General features: G+C 38.4%; 1 protein-coding gene across 4 annotated transcripts in view; it reads left to right on the top strand.

The window, feature by feature from the left end:
- GABRA3 (gamma-aminobutyric acid type A receptor subunit alpha3) overlaps positions 1 to 24,179 on the top strand; it is a 199,786-nt gene that overhangs the window by 57,447 nt on the left and 118,160 nt on the right. For all 4 annotated transcript variants that reach the window (XM_019711246.3, XM_019711247.3, XM_019711245.3 and 1 more), the window contains exon 2: positions 20,973 to 21,138. In XM_019711246.3, the coding sequence (XP_019566805.1) occupies positions 20,999 to 21,138 (140 nt within the window). In that variant the 5' untranslated portion in view covers positions 20,973 to 20,998. The remainder of the gene's footprint in view (positions 1 to 20,972; positions 21,139 to 24,179) is intronic.

The following is a 24,179-nucleotide window of genomic DNA, read 5'->3' as shown; positions in this document are numbered from 1 at the left end:
CAGTGAAATCATATGGTTCTCTGCTTTTTCTGTCTGACTTATTTCGCTGAGCATTACACTCTCAAGATCCATCCATGTTGTCACAAATGTTCCTATATCATCTTTTCTTACTGCCGAATAGTATTCCATTGTGTATATATACCACAACTTCTTTATCCACTCATCTATCGAAGGACATTTTGGTTGTTTCCATGTCTTGGCCACTGTAAACAAAGCTGCAATGAACATTGGAGCACACGTGTCTTTATGTATAAATGTTTTCAGATTTTTTGGGTAGATACCCAGGAGAGGGATTGCCGGGTCATATGGCAATTCTATTTGTAATTTTTTGAGGAACCTCCACACTGCCTTCCATAGCGGCTGCACCAGTCTGCATTCCCACCAACAGTGTATGAGGGTTCCTTTTTCTCCACAGCCTCTCCAACACTTGTTACTATTTGTCTTGTGGATGATAGCCATTCTGACTGGGGTGAGGTGATATCTCATTGTGGTTTTTATTTGCATTTCTCTGATGATTAGTGATGTTGAGCATTTTTTCATATGTCTATTTGTCATTTGTATGTCCTCTTTGGAGAAATGTCTCTTCAAGTCCTCTGCCCATTTTTCAATTGGGTTGTTTGTTTTTTTGTTGTTGAGTTTCATGAGTTCCTTGTATATTTTGGATATTAGCCCCTTATCGGAGGCACTGTTTGCAAAAATCTTCTCCCATTCAGTTGGTTGCCTTTTTATTTTGTCGATGGTTTCTTTTGCTGTGCAGAAGCTTTTAAGTTTCATATAGTCCCATTCGTTTATTTTAGCTTTTACTTCCATTGCCTTTGGAGTCAAATTCATAAAATGCTCTTTGAACCCAAGGTCCATAAGTTTAGTACCTATGTTTTCTTCTATGCAGTTTATTGTGTCAGGTCTTATGCTTAAGTCTTTGATCCATTTTGAATTAATTTTGGTACATGGTGACAGATAGCAGTCCAGTTTCATTCTTTTGCACGTGGCTTTCCAATTCTCCCAGCACCATTTATTGAAGAGGCTGTCTTTGCTCCATTGTATGTTTTTAGCTTCTTTGTCAAAAATTATCTGTCCATATTTATGTGGTTTTATTTCTGGGTTCTCAATTCTATTCCATTGGTCTATGTGTCTGTTTTTCTGCCAAGACCATGCTGTTTTGATTATTGTAGCCCTGTAGTACAAGCCAAAGTCAGGGAGTGTGATACCTCCAGTATTGTTCTTTTTTCTTAAGATTGCTTTGGCTATTCAGGGTCTTTTGTGGTTCCAAACAAATCTGATGATTTTTTGTTCTATTTCTTTAAAAAATGCCATTGGGATTTTGATGGGGATTGCATTAAATCTGTATATTGCTTTGGGTAATATGGCCATTTTAACTATGTTGATTCTTCCAATCCATGAGCACGGAATGTCTTTCCATTTCTTTGTGTCTTCTTCAATTTCTTTCAAAAATGTCTTATAGTTTTCAGTAGACTTCTATAACATGGATATTGGCTCTTGGATTGTGGTCATTAGCTCCTCACAATTGTCGTTTCCTCCATACTTTCTGTCTACTCCTGTAACATGTCTGCTAACTGTACCGTAGCTGTGAACTCATATAATGGCATAGTTTGAGTGTAAAACAGGCTCAAATATGAATTCTGGGTAGTTATTCACTATGATTATTTTAAGTTAATCATAGTGAATAGTTAAGCATTATGTCCATCTGAGTATCCTTTTGTACTGTTGTCACCTTCTGCATGGTGATGTTTTGTTATACACCATATCTATCTGAGTAAGAATTACTCCACAGTTTATGTCTATATCATGTCCTTCTGCACCTGTATCGTAATTGACAGCTTATGTCCTGTGGATGTCATCTGCTCTTGGACCAATGCCGTACATCCTGGTAATTTTAAAAAATCATCTGAGCAATTTTTTGCTCTGTTTTCTTTTTCCTGGTCTACGATATCACTCCTCTTTCATATGTGAATTGACTCACTCTCCATGATCGTCTAAACTTGCATAATGAATTTCTGTTTATATGCTGTGTTTGAAGTTGTACTGTGGATTTCCACTTAAACACTATGCTTGTGTGAAAACACACTCGCATTGTCTACTCTTGTACTGGGAATTAATCTGTTGTAACCTGTGTACTAGTATGTGCCCGTGGATTTGCAATCGCAGTAAGTTTTCTCTCCTGTCATCACTGTTTCTCCTGTAACCTCTGTGTCAGCTCATGTTGCAGGACCTTCTGAATGCACATCATAGTAAAACGCTCAGACCCCTTGGGTGGCTGCTTATGTACCACGGATGTTTGAGCATGTGCTATGGTGTCTACTTTTGCAAAATCACCATCTGCTTCTGGAACAAAGCCATTCATTACTCTGTTTTAAAATCCTGTATCATGTCTGTCAGAAGAATCACAGCACATTGTCATTTATTGCTGCAGTTAAGAGAATGCATAGTGGAGCCAAAATGAGTGGATTTGAGTCTTGAATTACTGCTTAATAGCTGGGAGATATTGGCCATATCAATTCACATCTCCAGGCTTCATTTTCTTGCAAAATGACAAAACTGACACCTCAGAAGTTTGTTAGGATTATATGAATTATTATACATAAATATTTCAAACACTGCCTGTCATGTACTAAGATGTATGTGGGAATGGCAATGATGATACTGTGTCCCTCGATTCTGTGTCATGATTCTGGGGTTCTCTAGGTGTGCATTATGGTAAAATGCTTAGATACTTGTGATAGTGTTTAAAGACCATGATATGTGTCTATGCCATGGGGTCTCCCTTTGAATCATTGCCATCTGTACTATTCTATGGGCTTCTGCACTACCGTTTTCTGCTGTTCTCTCATCACTCTCTTCCCTAATATCCTTGTTCATTGTCCCCTATGTTGTGGTCATCAGCTCATTTTCTTGGGATGTTTGAGTGTATATATATCAAAGAAAAATGCTCAAACCTTAGTGGTAGTTGTTCATGCTCCATGATTGTCTAAGCATGTGCCATGGTGGCCCCTCTAGCATTATTGCTGTATTCTGCTGGCATAAAGAAAATGTATTCATGTATTATGTTTCTTTATTCGTATGCCCAGTTCATCTGAGCATATCCTATGACCTGTTGTTTGCTCCAGTATCACATTCATGTACTTTTGTATTATAAGTTTTTGCTCACACAGCATGCCTGTCTGCTCATAACCCATAGTTCCTAGGCAGGAACCTTTATTGCTTACTGCTCTATGGGGAAATGGTGTTTTACACATCGTCTATATCAATTTATGCTTTATGGTAATTTCCTCCTATTCCATGGCTCTCCACTTCTCAATCAGTCCTGCCTTTTCCTGCACCAAGTCTGTAGATCCAAAAATGATAAATGCTATCTCATGTCATTGGCGTGTCTGAGTGTACGTCAGAATGAAATGCTCAACGCCTATGTTGGCTATTCATGCACCTGGTTGTTTAACCATTACCATGATTTCACCTGTTTCATTGTAAGAATCTGCTCCTAAACTAAAGGAGCTTGTTGTGTTTTTTAAATCACCAACCACATTCATGTCAGGAATCATAGTGGCACGTCGACCTGCTTCAGTGTCATCACTTTCAGTTTATGTCATGGGGCTGTGTGGGTAAGCATCCAATTCACATGCTCAAATACTAGTTGTGGCCATGTGGGCACAGAGCACCAGAAAACAGTTTCCAGGCTCTCGGCCTCACATAGAAAGGTGCTGGCTCAGGTAGTAAATGGCCATCAACTGTGATTGGATGGCCATCCGCTGTGGCTAGTTTGCCGTCAGCTGTAACCAGTGAGCCATTGGCCACTAATATAACTGCTGTGGCTACCCTAGCAGAAAATGGGGTCTAGCAAGAAGATGGTGGTTGAGCTGGCAAGCGCGGATTGCAGTTAGGATGGTGGGTTGCGGACAGTGTGGATTCAGCCTCCAGTGAGACTATAGTGCCGCCAGCGAAAATATACTAGTATGACTCCTTTATCTATGGCTCCATGGGTGTTCCTTTTTGGCCTAGCCACATCCTGCGTTCTTGTGCAGGGAGCGGGAGCGGAGACCCCGCCTGTCACCCTGCATGACAGGCCATAAATGGAACATGGTCATCTGAACATTTGGTGTCAGGTCTTTGTTATTTTTTTCTTTTGCAATTCATGGGGAATGTGTTCTAGGCACTGTTTCAAATTTTCTGCAGGTGTGAACTCTTTTTTCCCCCAATGATCTAGTAAATACTAAGATTTCCAAGAGTGAGGCATACTTATTTTGCAATGGGCAATGGAAATCAAGCCTGGTATTTCTTAGGAAAGTTCTGGATTTTCAAATTAGCCTTTAACTTTTTCTTATTTCTCTCTGTATGTGAAAATGCTAAGTTTATTTATTTATCCTTTTAAAACAATTTCCCTTCGCCTTTTCCACCCATCCCCTCCGTCCCTGTCCCCTCTGGCAACCATCATTTTGTTCTCTATTTCTATGAGTCAGGTGTCCTTTGACACACCTGCCAGCTACTCAACAACAAAGCTCTTCACTCCAGTACCATGGCTCTTCTGTAGAGCACAGTATCTGTCTGAGTACCAGATAATGAGAGTACCAATGTCATGCAACACATATACTTCAGTAAGCAGGTAATTAGTGTCATTTCCTCATGCCTTAAGTTGTACGAATGCTTTCTTCTCAGAAAACCATTTTGTGTACCATATCCTACATCACTTAGCTCTTGTGTCATGACTGCTATGACATAGTACAGAGTGTTTTTATTTGTGTACCTCGTGATCAAATGATCAAAGAGCACTGATGGCTTTTATCGTCTGTTGTCTGAACATGTTCCTTGGTCTCTCTCTGTGCACCTTTGTCATCTGCTTCTGAAACAATCTTTTATATATTGAGATGTTTTGATCATGTACTATATCCCTCTGTGATGTCTCCACTCATGGTTATTTCCTACTATATCTTGTCCCTTGGCTCTAAAAGGGTCATTATGGTTCATTACATATGGTTATATGGATGTGTGTAAGGCATTCCGCTCTTTTTTTTTTTTTTATCATTCTGCTCTTTTATTGTGTGTGAAATTTTACTGCAATCATCATTCATCGTGTGTGTAAAAGTGTGCCCTCATTGTCTGCTTTGTACTAAGAATGGAAATTTCTGTACCAGAAATATCATTTTAGGGACGGCCGGTTAGCTCAGTGGGTCAGAGCGTGGTGCTCTTAACAACAAGGTTGCTGGTTCAATCCCCACAGGGGCCACTGTGAGCTGCGCCCTCCACAACTAGATTGAAACAACTGCTGGACTTGGAGCTGACGGGTCCTGGAAAAATACACTTAAAATACATAAAAGTTAAAAAGAAAAAAATGTATCATTTTATACACCGTGATTATTCATTACTTCAATGTGTTCGCTTCCTCCTTCGTCCTCCGTGTCTACTCCTATGCCCTGGATGTCAGCTCATGTGGCCGGACCTTCTGAGTGCCCATCGTAGTAAAATGCTCAGACTCCTGTGGTGGCCGCTCATGCACCACGGATGTTTGAGCATGCACTATGGTGTCTACTTTTGCTACATTGCTGTCTGCTTCTGGACCAACGCCATTTGTTCCTGTGCTGTGTTTTTCATCTTGTACCACATCCAATGGAGGAAGCATGGCGCCATCAGTGTACATACACTGTGCCTGACACATGGTAAATGTGAAGTACTTGCTGATAATATTACATGACTATGTCTCTTTTTTCTTTCTGGATTGTCAGCTCGCATCTGGATTGTCAGTTGTGCATCTCAGTCACATGCTAAATTGCTGGTGGTAGCTGTCCTTTCAACATGGTCATCTGATGTCATGCCTTGGTTTCTCCTGTTACAATAATGTCTCCACTCTTTCAACAAAGCTATTCATTGTGGTGTTGTGGTCTTCATTACTCATCACATGTCCCTGAGCAAGAATAGTACAATGGGTGACTCCTGTACCATTTGTACCTGTATCTGCATCATAATTGATAGCTCCTGTTTCGAGGTATATTGAAGTGTATCATGTTCAAATACTCAAACAGCAGTGATTTATTTAGTTATTTCTTTTTAGTCTTCTAATCATCTGAGCATGGATCATGGTGTGTCTCACCATTACTCTGCTCCTGGACCAAGTAATTCCTTTTTGTATTGTAGCTTCTGCATCATAGATTGTGACTGTGTATGCAATTTCCACTATGTGATTCTTTTCCTTTGTACTGGTCTGTCTTCTCTTACATATCGGTGTTGGCTCATTTGCCATGTTAGTCTGAACATGCATATGGAATTTCTATTCATATATTGTGTTTTGGGTTGTACTATAGATTTCTGCTCATATGCTATGATTCTGTGAAAATGCTGTCATTGTCTACTTCTCAATTGAGAATGGAATCTTCTGTATCATGAATAACAGGCTACTAATTGTGACAGCATCTAATTTTCCTACCCTTCCATTATCCTGGATATTGGCTCATAATGCGGGATCATTGAAGTGTGCCTTGTGGTCAGATGTTCTGACCACCCTGGTGACAGCCCATGCACCACACATGTTTGATAATGGGCTCCGTGTCTACATATGCCACTGTGCTCGCTGTCTGTATCAGCAATATAAGTGAGAGTAAAATAGTTATTGTATGTGAAGTTCTTTCTTTCTGGCATATAAGTACCATATAAACTATCATCATCATCATCATCATCATCATCATCATCATCCTTGTCATTATTTTTATACTAGTACTATTTTCCTTTGTTCTCTATCATGAGTGACAGCGTATGTTTTGAGATTGTCTTGGTTTACATTCTAGTCAAATGCTTAAAGCACCAGTGGTATCTTTACAACACACGAATGTAGTCCAAACACGTGCCATGATGTCACCTATTGGATTATTGCCATCTGCTCCTGGGCCATGTCTTGTCATCTTATTTGATAATTTCTTAACTACTGTACCATGTGCATGTCAGTATCCTTCTGTGGTTTTCTTTACCCACCATTTCTAATTGCTACTATAACATACTTGTATGTACATCGCCGTGATTTTCTGATCTGCTCATATACCATGGATTTCTGCGCCTGACAAAATTGTGTCTATGGTTGTAATGAGATTGCCATTCTCCATGTTATAGAAATAAGGTTACGTAGCAAATTTATTTCATTTTGAACCCCCTTTTTATAGTTTCCCATCATTGCTGAGAGTTTCTGTATTATGTACTTTTGCCTCTGTATCCTTGCTCTCGGCATATATTTTGAAGTTATTTCATTGTACATTAGAAGCGCAAATACCGGTGATGTTTGTTCATACTTCATTGCTTTTGATCATATACTGTGTTGTTATCCTTTTCACTATTTCCATTTGCTTTTACCTCCAAATCATTGTTCCTGTATTATAGTTTTTTTTTATCTCATACTATATCTATGTGAGTGAGCTCTTAATCATGTCTGCCTGCTCCTTTCACTTTTTGATCATTCACCATGCTTTTCTGTGCTTACTTTATATGACATATCACACTTTTCTTAGCATGAACCATTATAGTTTGATTCTGTACTGAGAATGCCATCTTCTGTATCTTGGACCATGCATTAGCTTATCATGTTGTTTTTCAGATTCTGCATGGGGTGTTGTTCCCTTCCATCACTGCTGTCTGCTCCTATACCCTCTACCTGTATCATGGCTAACAGCTCGTTGTGCCGTTGTCTGAGGGTGCATTGTAATCATATGGTATTCGTAGTCTCCTTTTGCATCACTGCCATCTGCTCTATTCCTTTGTATATCAATTACGGCCTGCTTGTGGGCCATGTAGATCTGCTCTTGAATCATTGCTACATAATGGCTGTCAGCTCATGTTGCAGGGCTTTCTAATTATGCATCTAATCAAAAGCTCAGACTCTAGGAGTGCCTCTTCATCATATGCTGTGGTCAATTGTGAATGTACCAGGGGATCTTCATTTGTATCAATTCCTTTAGCTCCTGGACCAAAGCCATTTTTTAGTAGTCTGCTGTGATGAAGCAATCACTTGAGCTAAAGCTGACCCCCAAAGCCAGGTTTTTAAATCTCACGCTGCATGACTTTATCATGTAACACAGCATTTGTGATTGCATCTGTACTTTGTCCGTTTATTCCTGCACTGTGTCTGCTTCTTCATGTTCCATAAGTTTCAGTTTATGTTCAGAGATTGTTTGGTATGCGTCCTGGTAAATTCTCCAAACCCATTGGTGGGTATTGATGTGCCTTTTTGATCTGTGCCTGGGTATTTCCTTTGCCACTATTACCCTCTACTTCTGGACCAAAGTCATTTCTTTCCATGCTTAGTGCGTGCGTGTTTAATTCATGCAATACCTATACTTCAGTAGGCAGATAATTAGTGTTACTTCCTTATGTCTTAAATTGTAGGAATGTACTTATTTACTGTGTGTATCTGTGCCTGAACCATGATTGTTTACACCAGCACTGAGAATGAAGTATTACAACCATTAGATAATTGGCACATGTACCATGATTACCTACTTTTTTATCACTATTTTGCTTCTCTTTCATGTCCACATGTCTACTGTTCTCATGCCTTTCAGCACAGGTTGCAGGGTTGGTTGTAGATTGTGATAAATTGCTCAAACTGAACTAGTTTGTGCACCGTGGGTGCTTGAGCATGTACCAGTGTATTCTTTCGCATTATTGCATGTGCTCCTGAAGCAAATTCATTTGTTTCAGTGTTTTTTTAATCATATGCAACATCTGCCTGAATAATCACCGTTCTATAATTGTGTGCTCCAACACATTATGACGTGTCCCATGGTTGAATGACTTCATACTATTGGTGGTAATGCCATGGATTCTTTCCTTCACTGGGGCTGTCTATTATTTACCACTGCCACCTTACCATGCACCCTCTCTGAGTGATCCTGGAATATTGATGTCTTCTGATACATAATGGTTGTCAACTTATGCATGTGGGCATCTGCTCCTTTGTGGTCACTGCTATCTGAGCATGTGCAAGTCGATAATTCGTAGTTGGGTCCTGATTATCATGGCAGACCACTAATTCATGTGGTCCTATGGCTAAGCTCTGAGTAATACCTATTTATCCACTGTAGCAATTTCATTTAGACAATGCACTATGTACGATCAGGTGGGCACTCATACTGGTTATATGCTCCTGTACCATAGTTATTCTCTTTGAGCATTTCTGAGTTCCATTTCATTCTGTTTTTTGTTTTCAATGACAATTGACATTCAATATTATTTTATATTAGTTTCAGGTGAATAACATCGTGGTTAGACATTTATAAAATATATGCAGTGATCCCCCTGATTAGTCTAATACCCACCATCCCTGGCACTATTTTATAACTACCAATTTGTTCCATTCTCTGTTTTAACTGCTATTGTGACCGTTGGCAAGTCACTCAGTCTCCTTGGGTAAAAACTTATCCTTCTGGATTATATAGCCTGATTTCTGCACATATTGATATACCATGTGCATTTTTCCCATATAAAAAGTTTTAAAATGCAATATTAACCGGTTTAATATTCATATGTATCAATGACTGTTATTTATTTCACCATTTCCTTAATATACACGTTTGAAGTATTTTTTAAAATTTCACTACTTTAGTATTATATTGTGATAAACACCTTTGAACATGAATTGTTTTTTGCATCTCTGATTTTTTTCAGTCCTGTAGATTCCTAGAAGTAGAATTACAGAATCAGAACATTTTTTTGTGTGTGCAGGCTTTTTATTAATATTGCCAGATTGTTTTCAAGGAAGGTTGGGTAGATTTATGCTCTCATTAGCAGATATTACATATGGGATTTCTGTCTTGTCCTGTCTTCAATGAAATTGTTTAGCATCTTTTAAAAAGCTTTTGTTCATTTGATTGGTGAAGTGGTGCCTCATTGCTTTAATTGCATTTCTTGAATCAACCTAATGCGAAGGTTTTAAAGAAATGTATCAATGTAGTCAACATTCTGAAATTTTTAGCATTTAACTGTGCATAAGACTTATTTTCTGAATTTTAAAAATGAGATATTAATATAACATATATAGAAATATAATATAAAGATGTTTAAGAATAATTCTAGGGGGCAGCCAGTTGGCTCAGTTGGTTAGAGCGTGGTGCTCTTAACAACAAGGTGGCCGGTTTGAGCCCCACATGGGCCCCTGTGAGCTGCGCCCTCCACAACTAGACTAAAACAACTACTTGGAGCTGATGGGCCCTGGAAAAACACACTTAAATAAATAAACTTTTTAAAAAAGAATAATTCTAATATAATTATTATAAGTATCAAGTGTATCAAGTCGATACAACCACTATCCAAAATGTAGGCACCCCTGGTCCCATTTCTCATCTCAACCGTTTCTTTCCCCACTGGAAGTAATCACTATCCTGGATCTTACTTGTTTTTCTGTATAGCTTTATCATAGTAGGTATATCCAAGTGCAGTTTAGTTTAGCCTCTTTTTGAATTGTATATGAATAGAACAATACTATGTTCTTTTGTGCCTTACTTTGGTTGCTTAGCATTAGATTTGTGAGATGTATCCAAGTTGTTGCCTGTAATCGTACTTCATTCTATTTCGTTGTTGCATGGTATTCCATTGTGTGAATATACCATGATTTATCCATTTTATTTTAAGGTGGACACTAAGATTGTTTCCAGTTATTTTTTAGAACAGTTCTGCTATTAACATTCTTTTACATTTACAATTATCCTGTACGTGTTTGTACATATGTGTCTTTAAGGCTTTGATGCATCTCTGCCACAACTTAATTTTGTAACTCTGCTTTTCTTTTCCTTTTCCTTGCGTTATTACTTTTATTTTCTTGAATTACTTTGCTATTTTGTTTAATTATAAACACATTGGAAAATGTCAATTTATGAATTTATTCATCTGTCCATGTCTGGGTGTTTCCCCACAAAATAAAGTTTTGTTTTTTAGTTTTACTTTAATTTTCCTTGAGATGGTGCTTGAAAAGAATTAGTATTATGTGTTATTTAGAGAACAAATGTCAGTTTGTTTTGTAGTTATATTAATTATGATGTTTGGATTTGTCTTCATTTTTGTCAGCTTCATCTGTTGCTAACTGGATAATGTAGCTTAATGATTGCAAACTGAGTGGTGTGGTAATTTCCCTCAACAATCCAATTGATTTCATTTTTCTTTTATTTCTAAGTGTTTATTTATTCTGAAATAATGTATTGAAGGCAGGAAGTTTCATGAGTTGCTGCTAATACTAGGGATGGGGAAGAACAGTGTCTGTACCTATATATGCCCCAAAGAACAAAATACATTATACTGGGGAATGACTACATGCATTTTTGGCTAGTTCAGCCTCTAGGTTTCGAAGTTATGATATTTCTGTGACAGTAGTTTGTCTTTCTCTGACAGTCTTTGGATCTATATGTTCTGTATTAGAGGATGGAACATGTATACTCCAAGAATGTTTCTCTTAATCCATCCTTAACAACAACGTATATAATGAAATTTCTTTTAGAAATTGGATTTTACCTGTTTTTCATTACCTTTCACAAACTCACTTCCCCCACTGTTTCATTTTGCTACGTACCTCTTTTAATGAGAAATTGAGAGGAAATAGATCTTGACTTGTATTACCCTAAAGCCACTGATCCCCAAATTTTAGAGGTATCCATACAGAAGCCCACAAAGGAGATAGAGTGAAAATGGACAGAGGTGTGGTATAACTAGGATGGTAACATGGAATCCAAGGAATTTCGAAGGAGGAAGTTGTGGTCAGTGCTGTCAAAAAATGTGAAAAATCAAAGAGAAAGAAAGTAAGTTCAACCCAAAAGGTGCTTTAAAGTGTGGGTTATATTTTTAATACCAACATTATTGGTAATCACTGACATGGTAGTTTTCAGTGAAATGATCAGAGAAGAAGGCAGAATGTAGTTGATAAAAGACTGAATAGAAGGTGTGTTAAGTGGAGTTAGCAATTATAAATTGCTCATTTAAGAAGCTTGATTGACAAAGAGGAAAGGAGCATAGCAATAGAATTTTTTTTTTAAGATGGGAAAAACTTGGTTATGTTTATAGTTTAAGAGAAAGGAGTCATTAGAGAAGGAAAGATTTGAAATACAGGTAAGTAAAATAAATAAATAAATAGGGTGCAGGTAAGTATATAGTAGGACAGTCAATGGAGGGGAAAGGCATTGAGATCAGGAACTCAGGTTGAGGGAGTATCCTTAAAGGGGATAGATTAACCTCATTTTCTGCAATGTGCACATGCTACACTTCAGAAGAAAGTTAACAAAATAGTGTCTTTGATGTAAACCCCAATTTATTTAAGGCAAGAAGAAGGAAAAAGTTTTCTGTTAAGAGGTTGAGGACATCGGAGCATTTGTTTCCCATACAATGAAGGATTGAAAAGGCATGGGAGGGAGGATTAGAAGGGGGAAATAGTCTTGAGAATTTGTCTCTGAGAAAGAAAGGATGCCTACAGTAGCGTGGGCATGAACTCCAGAAAGCATTCACTCTTTTTTTCAACATATATTTTATTGAGTAGCTACTATGTGCCAAGCACTGTTTTATGGCCTAGAAATAGAGATAAGGTCTCTGTACTAATGAAGCTTATATCTAGTGGGGGAAACAGAAAAATAAACAAATAAAGATGTAATGTAATTTGAGGTCGTGCTATATCCTATAAGAAAAATTGAATTGGGTAAGGGAATACAGAGAGATGAGGGAGGAGCATGATGTTTTAGATAAGAGTGAATAGGGAACGTTTCTCTGAAGTGCTGATGCAGGACTAGAATCCTAAATAAAGTGAAGGAGTGAGCCAAACTGATATAGGGGGGAAGACCATTTATGACAGAGAGAAAAGCAAGTGAAAGCCCCTAAGGCAGGAGCATGCTGGGTGTTTTCCAGGAATAGTAGGAAAAGCAGTTTAACTTGATATGAGTAGGGGAGAGGGAAAATAGAAAGAGGTAAGATCCAGAGGTAGCTAGTGATCAAATCAAGTAGATCCTTATTGGTCATGGCAAGTACTTTGGATCCAATGAAAATCCACTGGAAATTTTTGAGAACGGGGAGATATAATCTGATTTATATTTTTTAAAGCTCACTTTGGCTGTGGTACAGAGAATAGACTATCAGGGCAGGAGAGGAAGCAGAGAGATAATCTAGGAGGCCATTTGTCGCAGTCATGAAGGTGAGAGATGATGGTTTAGACCAGCCTGTGGGCATTAGAGGTGGTGAGAAGTGGTCAGAGTCCGCATCTGTTTTGAAGGCAACAGGATAAGCTGATAGTTTGGATTTAGGATGTCGAAGAGAGAAATCAAGGTGTATATGTGGATTGGATATAGATGGATTTGATGTGGGGTGTGTGAAAGGAATTCTTGGTCTAGTGTTCTTCTCTTTCTTTGCTGATTCACTTTTGGAGTGTTTTGTTCACTGCTGTACTCCTAGCACTTAAAACAGTGCCTGGTGCATGTGGTGAGTCATAATTTTGAACAAATGAATAATAAGAGTGGTTTCAGTGGAATAATAGGTGAAAATGCCCGATTAGTATAAGTGGTAAGAGAGAATGAGAAGTGAGGAAGTTGAGATAGTGATATCAAAAATTACTGAAATGAGTCACCATAACGGAAGCTGACAAATTGGGAAAGAGTTGGAGGGGAGTCCTGGGAAAGCTTTTTTTTTAATGATGGATGATATTACATCATTTTTTTTTTATGCTGCAGAGAATGAGCCAGTAGAGGGAAAAACTGACAAGTGTGGGAGAGATAAGAACATCATCAAAGTAAAATCCTTAAGCAGGAGACAGGGAATGGGATACAGAGCATATGTGTGTGTGTGGGGGGGTAGCATCAGATAGGAGCACACACAGTCCTGATAACAAAGGGAAAGGTAGATTATATGGCTCAGGTTCCGGTGGTTCGATATAATTGATATTAGGAAGATGAGGTCTTGAGATTGTTTTATTTTTCTTGGTTAAATAAGAAGCAGACCCATATGCTGAGAGTCTGCGAGAAGAGTTATTGGAGATGTAAGGAGAGAACAGAAAGTTAAAAAAAAATAGTTGTTTCAAAAAGTAGGAGAGTAAATTTGTTTGGCAAATGTAAAAGGATCGTGAGAAATTTGAAGTATGTGGAGGAATATTTAAAGAGAGACCGGTCAGGCATAATTACGCATTTTTCTCTAGCTATATTTTGCTACTCATTTGCAGGCAAAGAGATGGATGTAAACAGTGTTTATGTTTTCCCAGGCAGTTACAACAGAGTAAGAGAGAGATCATGGATTTGTAATAACAAGATTTAGGACCATGAGTAACTGGATTAGGGTGGAGCTGAGGCTCATTGGAGGTCAAGGAATTGATCTGTAGCTTATAGTGACCAAGGATTACTTTATGTCAAGCATATGCTTAATGCTGTATATGAATTATGCCATTTAATTCTCATAACACTCTTATGTGGCAGTATTATTATTACCAGTATCGTCAGCATTTTGTAGATGAGAGTGTTGAGTCAAATCACTCACTGAATGTCAGATTCCTACGTGGTATATCAAGAATTGGAACTAACATGTTTCTAACTCTACACACAAAACCTTTAATAAAGGCAGTGCTTTTTGGATGGGAGGAATTAGATGGCCTCAAATAAAACTCTGCAGTCGAACTGAGGCAAAGAAGTGTTAGAACTGGCTTCTAATAGAAACATGTGCTGTATCACTGCCTTGTACGTAGTAGGTTCTCCAATGTTCATGATAAAATAAATTTGCATTTGGAGAGGATGTAATAGCAGACTCATCTTGGTAGCAGGTGTTTAGCCAGGCATTTTATATATGTTCTATTATTTAATCCTTAGAATGCTTATGGGAGGAGTATTACCTGCATTTTACCTTGAAGAAGGGGTTCTTTAAATCCTAGCACGACTAGTATTTGGTAGTGCCGAGTAGTCTCTCGATTTGATGGGTTCCAAAGCCCATCCTACACCCTGTCCGTTATACTGTCTTACCTCATTTAAGGTTCTGACTTTTTCAAAATAACATTCATTTATTCATTAATTAACTGTCAAGTGCACCTTATTTATCAGATGCTCTTCTATGCATTGGGCGTATATCTGTGAATAAAACAAGCCAAATTCCTTGTCCCCATTGAGCTTATATTCTACTAGGGAAACCGACAATAATAAAAACATAAAATATATGTTAGAAGTGCAAAGGAGGAAAAATAGAGCAGACAACTGCATAGGAAGAATCCAGGATGTGCAGAAGGATTAAAATTTGATATAGGGTGGTCAAAGAAGACCTCAGTGAGAAAGGTGATATTTGAATAAAATCCTGAAGTGAGAGAAGGAACAAACTATCTGGAAATTGGATGGAAGACCGTTCCAGGTAGAGGCAATAGCAGGAACCAAGGCCCTAGAGCTGGAGCATGCCTGGCATATCCAGTGAGCAGCAAGGAGGCCACAGTGGCGAAAGTGGAGTGAGTGAGAGAGAAGGGTAGTTGAGGATAAGGTGAGCCAGTTATTTGGGGATTAGATCATGTAGGTCCTTGTAGATCATAATAAAGCTTTTGAAATGGGAAGCAACTGGAGAGTTTTGCGTAGAGGAGACACATGGTTGACTTAACACTAAAAGTTCACTCTGCTGTATAGAAAACAGACTGTAGGGGAGCAAGGACAGAGGCAGCAAGACCAGTTAAAAGGCTTTTGCCATGATCTCAGCAAGAGATGAAGAGCTAGAGTCATAGCAGCAGAGGTGATGACCAGTGGTTTTATTCTGGATAGGTTTCCTTTTGAATGGAATTAGCAAGTGAGACTTGCTAATGGATGGATGTGAGGTAAGAGAGTAGAAAAGGAGTCAAGAATGACATGAGAGTTTTTACTCTGCGTAAATGGAAGGGTGGAATTATAATTACCTAAGACGGAAATGACTACAGAAGGACCAGGGCCGTGTGTGTGTGTGTGTGTGTGTGTGTGTGTGAACCTCAGATTTGAACATGTTAGGTTTAAGATGCTTCCCAGACAGCTAAGTGCAGATATGAGTTACAGGAGAGAACCGGGTTGGAGACATTAATTTGCAAGCCATCAGCCTACAGATGATACTTCCCTCTGGTTTGTTCCTTGTACTCTCTTTAGCTCTTGAGCAGAGTGAATTGGCTGAGTAACCATTTGCTGTTTTGGCTGTGCAATCACATATGAGGGTGGCTGGAACCTGTGTCATGACTGTGCGTTCATGTACCATAGGTAATCCATTCTAACACCAAGATTGTCTGAGCCTGCACAAGGGTTGTCTCCTCCTATTTCATAGCCAATCTGCTCGTACCACAGGCATCTGCTTTTGTGCCCATGGTTATCTGAATATGCTCTTTGTTTTTCTTAATGCCTCCATAGTCCTAATTGTAATCATAAATCCCCTTCTTTAATTTTTAATCAACTTTGTTTTGAGATATATCTTACCTAAAAGGTCCCCACTTAAATGTACATCAAGTGAGTTTTGACAAGCATACACACCCATGTAAGCACCACCACAATCCATATATAGAATAGTCCCATCATCTCAAAAAGTTCCCTAAAGCCCCTTTGCAGTCAGCCCTAATCCCTAGCGGAGGTAATGACTGACTGATAGATCTGCTTTCTGTTTCTGTAGGTTAGTTTTGCCTGTTCTCTTCCTTCCTATGAAAGGAATCGCTCATTCTATACCTCTGTGCTTTGCTTCTTTTGCTCAAAATATTTCTCAGATTCACCTATGCTGTTACATGTATCAATAGTTCTTTCTTTTTTATTTCTGAATAGTATTCCATTGAACTGTACAATACAATTTGTTAAATAATTCACCTGTTAGTAGATATTTGCAGATATTTGGGTGGTTGTAAGCTCCTATTTCATTGGTGTTTATGTGCTATACTTATATGAACATACACCAGGTTGTCTATTTTTGCCGTGTAGGCTGGCTTCTTTACACTAACTTTAAAACTAGTATTAGGTTTTACATTCTGCTCGTGCAGTGTAGTTGTTTGAATATTCCTGTCATTACATGGTGTGGTGTGTTTTTTAAATTAAACTTTATTGGGGTGACAATTGTTAGTGAAGTTACCTAAATTTCAGGTATACAATTCTGTATTACATCATCTATAAATCACATTGTTCATGGTGTTTTTTTGCTGTAATATTTAGTTTATTCACCAATGATGTGTGTCCTATGTTTGTTTCTTCCTATGTTATAGATAGCTACCCACCATGGTCATCATCACTTGAAAGATATCAATTCTTCACTGTGGCCTCTGGCATCTTTACCTCTCTATTCCAGTGAAAATATTTTGAGCATGTCTGCTTAGTCTTGGACCATAGCCCTCTGTTCCTGCGTCATGGCAGCCTATTCCCCTAGCGTGTCTTCTGGCCATCTGCTCCTCAACCATGTCGTTTAATTCCTGTATCATGGTTGCCATGATACACACATTGTATGTGGCCACATCATGGTAAGGATGGATATACCAAATACCTCTTCACAAGCATGGTGGTGTCAGTGTATATACCACCGCTGTCGCCAGCTACATGGATACTTTAGCATGTCTGAAGGCTCTGGGTTCAAGGGTCATGGTTTTCAGTTTATGAACTATTGTAACTTGAAAATTCACCAAGTTTGTCCTGAGAAGAATTTGGGGTTTCTTCTTACCTACAATCCTTGTCTGCACTTGTTTGGTCATCTGAGCATGAGCCATGCATGTATGTATGTTCATTTAATGCTAATATCTGCTAATGTGCTATATTTCTCTGTACATAGATGAGGGTTGGGTCCTATTTTGTAGAAATGTGCTGAGACTACCTGTTCCAGTGGCATGTGTTTTTTTTTTAATTAAAAAATTGAATCATGGTAAAAAACAAGCAAACTACATAACAAATCTTAGTCATTTTAAGTAGTGTTAAATTTATTCATGTTGTTGTACAATAGTCCAGTGATGCTTTTGATGATGTATAGTGTCTTAATGGAGTGTGTATGAAGCACCTCTTCTCTTGTTCAATGATTATCACGCTCATGTGCTATGGTTTTCTGGCGTTTACCATGGTCATATGGCTTTATACCATAAATGTCTTCACCTGTATTATAATAATGTCCACTGACAAAGTGGCATGGTAGTTGGAGGGCACATATTATGTCCATCCTCTTCTATGTGTGATAGCTTTCTCATACGTAATGGTTATTTGAACGCGTACCTTAGTCATGAGTTCATAGAACATTCTTGTCTTCTTATGCATCATTCTCTATATCATAGTTTTATTCTTCCAAATCATTGGTACTTGCTTCTGTTCATTGGCACCTATTCTTAGTGTGAAGGTTTACTGCTTGTGTATCATGATTATTTGAACATAACCCATACTTACATACCCGAACAACATAATTGAACGCACACTGAGTCTCTTTGCTTATGCAGCATGGCCATCTTCTATACCCAGGATCGTTGCTCATGCACTCGCACTCATGTTCTCTGAGCATCCATCATGGTTCTGTCTTATAGTTCATGGATCGTTTCTCTGATTTGGACTTCATATCCTGTACCAAATCTCTTCGTTCCTGTAAGTCATTGTCAATCATGTATCAGGATTATCTAATCATCAGTCTTTGTCATATGATCATACAACATACATCCAAAGGACTATGGATGTATGAGCATATATCCTGGTTACTGCCCATACTACAGATGTTTCTCATGCCCCAGAGATGCCTGCTCACGCACCATGTTTCCTTACTCATATGCTATGGTTTTCTGAACTGTTCTGTTTATGTTCATTTCTGTAAAATGACCATCAACTCTCGCACAGCTTATGAATCATGAATGTCACAGCACAGATATTAGATTGACCATAAGAAATTGCTGTTTTGCAAAACAAAAATTGTTGCATATTGGTCCATGATTCTATATGTTACAACTTAATACTATGACTATTTATATCTATGCTCTGGACATTTCCTCAGATCAGAAGTCCATTTTCTCCAGTATCATGATTTTCTATGTCTATGTCATATTGTGTTGGGGGGTCTGTAGCTGGTGTATTAAGTTGAGAATATGCACAGGAGGCACAAGCCATCCATGTGGTATTGGAAGATAGTTCCCTCAGCATCCAAGCTCCCGCTTTAGGGAAATGAAAACCCTGGGTTGCTTTGACTGAAGGCACAGTTTCAATATACTCTCACAGAGGAAGTAAAGTCACAAAATTTATTACTTACAGATCCCAGAAAGGGGGTGGGGCAATGAGCTGAGGAAAAGGTGGTCCTCCATCCTAAGTGATGAGCAAGCAGAAGCTAGAGAACAAGGTAGCAAGCACCTGTTACTTACAAGGTGGTTGGGGCAGAAGTCACAACTTTTTGTGGGCTCAAATCTAAGTGGTTATTTTAAAAAGCACTCCGGTGAAAAGGGGGAGGGGATTAAGAAGTACAAATTGGCAGTTACAAAATAGTCACGGAGATGTAAGGTACAGCATAGAGAATATAGTCAATAATGTTGCAGCAACTATGCATAGTGCCAGGTGGGTACTAGACTAATCAGGGGATCACTGCATAAATTATATAAATGTCTAAGCACTGTGCTGTACATCATGTAAAATAATATTGAATATCAACTGTAACTGGAAAAAATAATTTAAATAAAAAAACATTTTGCATAAACTACAATAAAATACATACATACACACATACATGCATACATACATACATACGTGTTCTGGGAAAAGCAAAGCAGGAATTCGTGGTGGGAATCCTAAGCTAGGGTCCTTATCTAAATGTCCAGACTCTGGGTGTGAGCAGGGTTGTCAGAGTGTAAAATGCTGAGGGTACAATTCGCTGTTTTTTCCTCACACAGATTCTAGAAGATGATCTAACATAGAACCTGGTGGCTGCTTTTGGGGGGATGGGATCAATTTAGAAAGACTTTTGTTCTTCATATTCTCATCGACCAGAATAGCTCTCTAGCATGTACCTGTTTTACATATTACATTAGTCTCTTGCATAAACTTTCCTTGGAAAAAGTAGTTTCATATTCTTCCGTTCCCTCTGAAAGTTAAACCACTGATATGACTGAAAAAGAGTGGTGTTGGGTCAGAGTTAGGTCTTCAAGTGGTCAGTGTCTCAAATTCAAAGAAGCCATAAGGTTTAGAGACAGCAAGCAAGTGCCACTTTACACTATTTTCTTAACCCCATGTGTTGGGTACACCTCCACCAGTCCAGAGGTCATAAAACAGCCTTGCATACAGGCAAGTGTAAATCACATGATTCTACCATCAGTATAAGTTACTGACCTCTTAACTTCTGTACTAAGGGTAGGCTTGGATTTCTTCTTTATGTTACGGCCCCTATATAGGGCTGGCTTTGCCCTCACACGTCTCTTCATGGGGAGACACTGCATTCCTGTTCGAGAGCCACGGTGTCTCATCATTCAGCATTTTCTCAATCCGATTGAGAGGAAACAGTCCATTTGCTCCACGCTATTTGATCTTTTGGAAAATTGCTTAACTGTATCATGGTGAGAATCAATCTTATATATGTTATAGAGAGACTCCAGGTCTCAATATTCTGGTATTTTCTAGTATCACAGTTAACTATGACAAAGGCATTTGTGATAGTAAAGATGAGACAGACCTGGGGAGAAATAAAATGAAGACATGAGAGATTGTAAGAGTTTGGTGATTATAAGAGGTAACTGAGTCTGAGACAAGTTCTGTGACTCACCTAGTCATAGGAAGACAGGGAAAGAAATGAAACTGCAACCTCAGACTTATGATCACTGATTTAGAGCTCTTTATGCTACCTTCTCTCGGTCGGGCTCTGGTATATTCAAAGAGGGGTATGTTGGTAGTGAATTTTGGTGGCATTAACTGGTGCAAGGGGACTGTCACCTTAAGCATTTAATAACTGGATACTAGGGAAGTGAAATGGCTCTACTAGAGTTGAATAAAATCTTTAAAAAATTTCTCCTTCTCCCTTGCCTGCCTCCCACTCCTTTCCCTTTGCTCTTTCCCTGAACGTGTATCTCACAGGACTCGCCAAGTTGGTGCCGAAGAAGATGATAGTCACACAAATGAGTCGATTCTACCTGACCAACCTTGGGCTTCTCTTCCTGATTAATATTCTCCCTGGAACAGCTGGCCAAGGGGAATCAAGACGACAAGAACCTGGGGATTTTGTGAAGCAGGATATCGGCGGGTAAGAACCCTTAACTCCTAGAACAAAGGAATACTGTCTTCTTAAAATACCTTTACTAACTTTTGAAGCATGACTTTGGTTTTACATTAAATGATTGTTCTTTAAAATTAAAAAAAGAAGAATGCTGTGATAAATTCTTGTCTTGGACCAAAACGTTTGATTTTTCCCCCCAGGCGAACTAAAGTACTCTGGTCCCTGATACTCAGACATTGCATTGTATTATATTTGGAAAAAACATCATGAGCTCAGACTCTCAAGGGAGAAAGAGATCTCAAAGGTCTTGTTGGGCAACTCCATTGCGCATGTTTGAATTCCCTGGGTAACATCTTAAAAGCAGCCATTTGCTCTCAGTCTCTCTTAGATCTTCAACCTGTCCCTTTTCATGGGCTCTGTCCCATTAGCATTTCAATGTGATCAAGAATCTTCCACCTTCAATTTAAAAATCTTTCTTCTAGATAATGCCTTAAGTCTTTCTTCCACTTCACAGTCATACTTCTTGAAGAAGTGGGTTTTTTTTTATTGTCTCTGCTTACCTCTTGCTCTGGGCCACCACCTTAGCTGTCTGACTCCAACCCCATGACTCTAAGGCAGCTTCTGCAACCAAGATGGCTCTGTTGCTAAAATGGACACTTGTCTGTCCTTATGTAATTCAGTTTCTTTAGTAACATGTGACCACATTCAATATTGTGGGCTCTTTCCTCCCTCCTTAACTCTTTTTTAATATGAAATAAAATATCCACATATATGCATAAAAATAGAAATGTAAGTTTAAACATAATTCTTTGACTTCAGACACCACAAGGATTCTTTTTTTAAATTCCCTGTGCTGTACATCACATCCCCATGACCTATTTATTTTATAACTGAAAATTGGAACCTCTTATTCCCCTTCACCTTTGTTCCCCCTTTTAAAACATTTTCAATTATAATTGACATTCAATATTATTTTGTATTAGTTTCAAGGATTCTTAACCAAATGATTTGCTGAGAGAGTGTTCTTGGAGAAACTTGGAAGGAACTGAGGGAAGCGAGTTGTGGAGGGGAAGAAGTAAAGCAAACACATAATTTCATTTGAAGTGTAGCCTCCATTTGACCCCACCAGGAGATATGTAACAGGAATGATACTAGAGATTTGGCCCACCTCCAGGAAAGGAGCCTGGGATATTGTAGCCTCATCTCAATCAGTAATTGCCTGAGGGCTGACTGGAGGAAGGTAGAACCTCGTAGGCCCCCTTCTGGCTATTGATACTACTCTAAAGTAATTAGGGGGTGTTTTCACTGGCCCAGTGAAAGAGATCTGCACTTAGTACCAACAGTAAATACTACACCTGGGTTTCTTCATGCTTTTATGGCTACGCTTTCTACAGTATTTTTCACAATACTACACAACTATATCCAAGGCCTTTGATGTAATCTCTTTGTTAATCATCTCCTTTTTGTTCATTGCTCACGTGTTGGTGTTTTCCTTTTTGCTAGGTGCTCTTCTTACTGTACAGACTAAGTGATTTCATCCATCCCCATGACATTGTTACCTTATATATATGCCAATGATTCTCATCTCAATCACTGCTCCTAACTTTTCTTGAGTGTCAGACCTCTATATCAAACTATGTATTGGACATGTCCACTCGACTATTCCATAAAGTACTTAAAATGAGGCATGTCCAAAATAGTTTTCGTTATCCATCTCCCTCCCTGAACTCTAAAAACAACAGTAACAATAACAAAAACAACAAACATACCATGTTCCCCTTCCATTTTTCCTTGTTTTAGTCAGTGGAACCACTATGCATCCCTTGTTCAAGCCGAAAACTTATTATCATTTTTGCCAGTTTTCTACCCTTCACTCTCCAGATTGACTCAATCACCAAGATCTGTCATTTTTACCTCCCACATCCCTTGGATTCATCTACTTTTTCCCAACTTTTCTGCTACCACCCTAGTTTAATCCAGTGTTATTTTCCACTTTTACTACTGCAAGAGTCTCTAATTGGTCTTGCTTCCTAAAGTCTTACTCCCATCCAAACTGTCACCCTATAGCCAGTGTTTCTTCTACGTTGCATGTTGAGTATCTACCCTGTTTAGAGTGGTTTAATGGATTTCTATTGTCCCTAGATTAAAATCTAAACTCCTTAACACGATTTTAAAAGACCCATTATGACCCACTCTTTACTGTCTTGTCAGCCTTATTTCTTAGTCCTCCTGTCACCAAATTCTGTGTTCTTCAGCTATATTGAACTTTTTTTTTACTTTAAAATCCCATTTCATTCAGGAAGTGTCTTTACTAGAAATGATCCCCTTAGCCTTGAAATATTTTAGTATTACACAGGATATCTTGTTCTTCAGTAATGGCTTTTCTGTTGCTGTTTTACATTTGGCTACTGTCCCATATTCTTAGAAGCATTAAGACTTGTTCCTAATTATTTTTGCAGGGTTGACTGTCCTAAAGTACTCTGAGTCTTTCCATATCCTATCAGCATTTTCAACAGTAATCTCTGTGGCTGAGGGCTATAGAACTGGACTAATATGTTCTTAGAAACTTAGCCTGTGAGTCCCTTTTTGTTCTTTACCCCAGTCTGGAAAAACAGACTCATTCTGTTTTATTAACTCTTCATGTATCTGATTTCGTTAGGCCATGATAGATGTTCTAAATAAGATGGAAGTTCTAAATAAATGAACCTTACCTCTTCTAGTGTTAAAGCCTTTAAAATTTTAGCTCTGAGACTACAGTTCTCTAAAAGTGTATTACCTCTTATAATCCAAAATCAGGATTTTGAACAGAATAGTCCCTTTTCTTGGTAACTTTATAATCATCATAAAGAACATTCATTAAAAAAGACCATTTATAATCTTCATTGCATATCTGCTTTTTTTCTTTTTGTATCTCCATCATCAATGTTGTCACCTCTCCTGTTTACATTGGGTTGTTTACATCTTGTTGGTGCTCAGAAAATCAGATAGTCAAGCCTTTTTATAATTATATTAAAGAAGAGACCAAGAGATCTTACTTGAAAAGCAGAGAGAAGTGCTTGGATTTAATA

Source organism: Rhinolophus sinicus, chromosome 18 (assembly GCF_057876585.1).
Source record: "Rhinolophus sinicus isolate RSI-liver-muscle chromosome 18, RSI-T2T, whole genome shotgun sequence".
Classification (NCBI taxonomy): Eukaryota; Metazoa; Chordata; class Mammalia; order Chiroptera; family Rhinolophidae; genus Rhinolophus; species Rhinolophus sinicus.
This window is presented reverse-complemented; position numbering and strand designations above follow the sequence as displayed.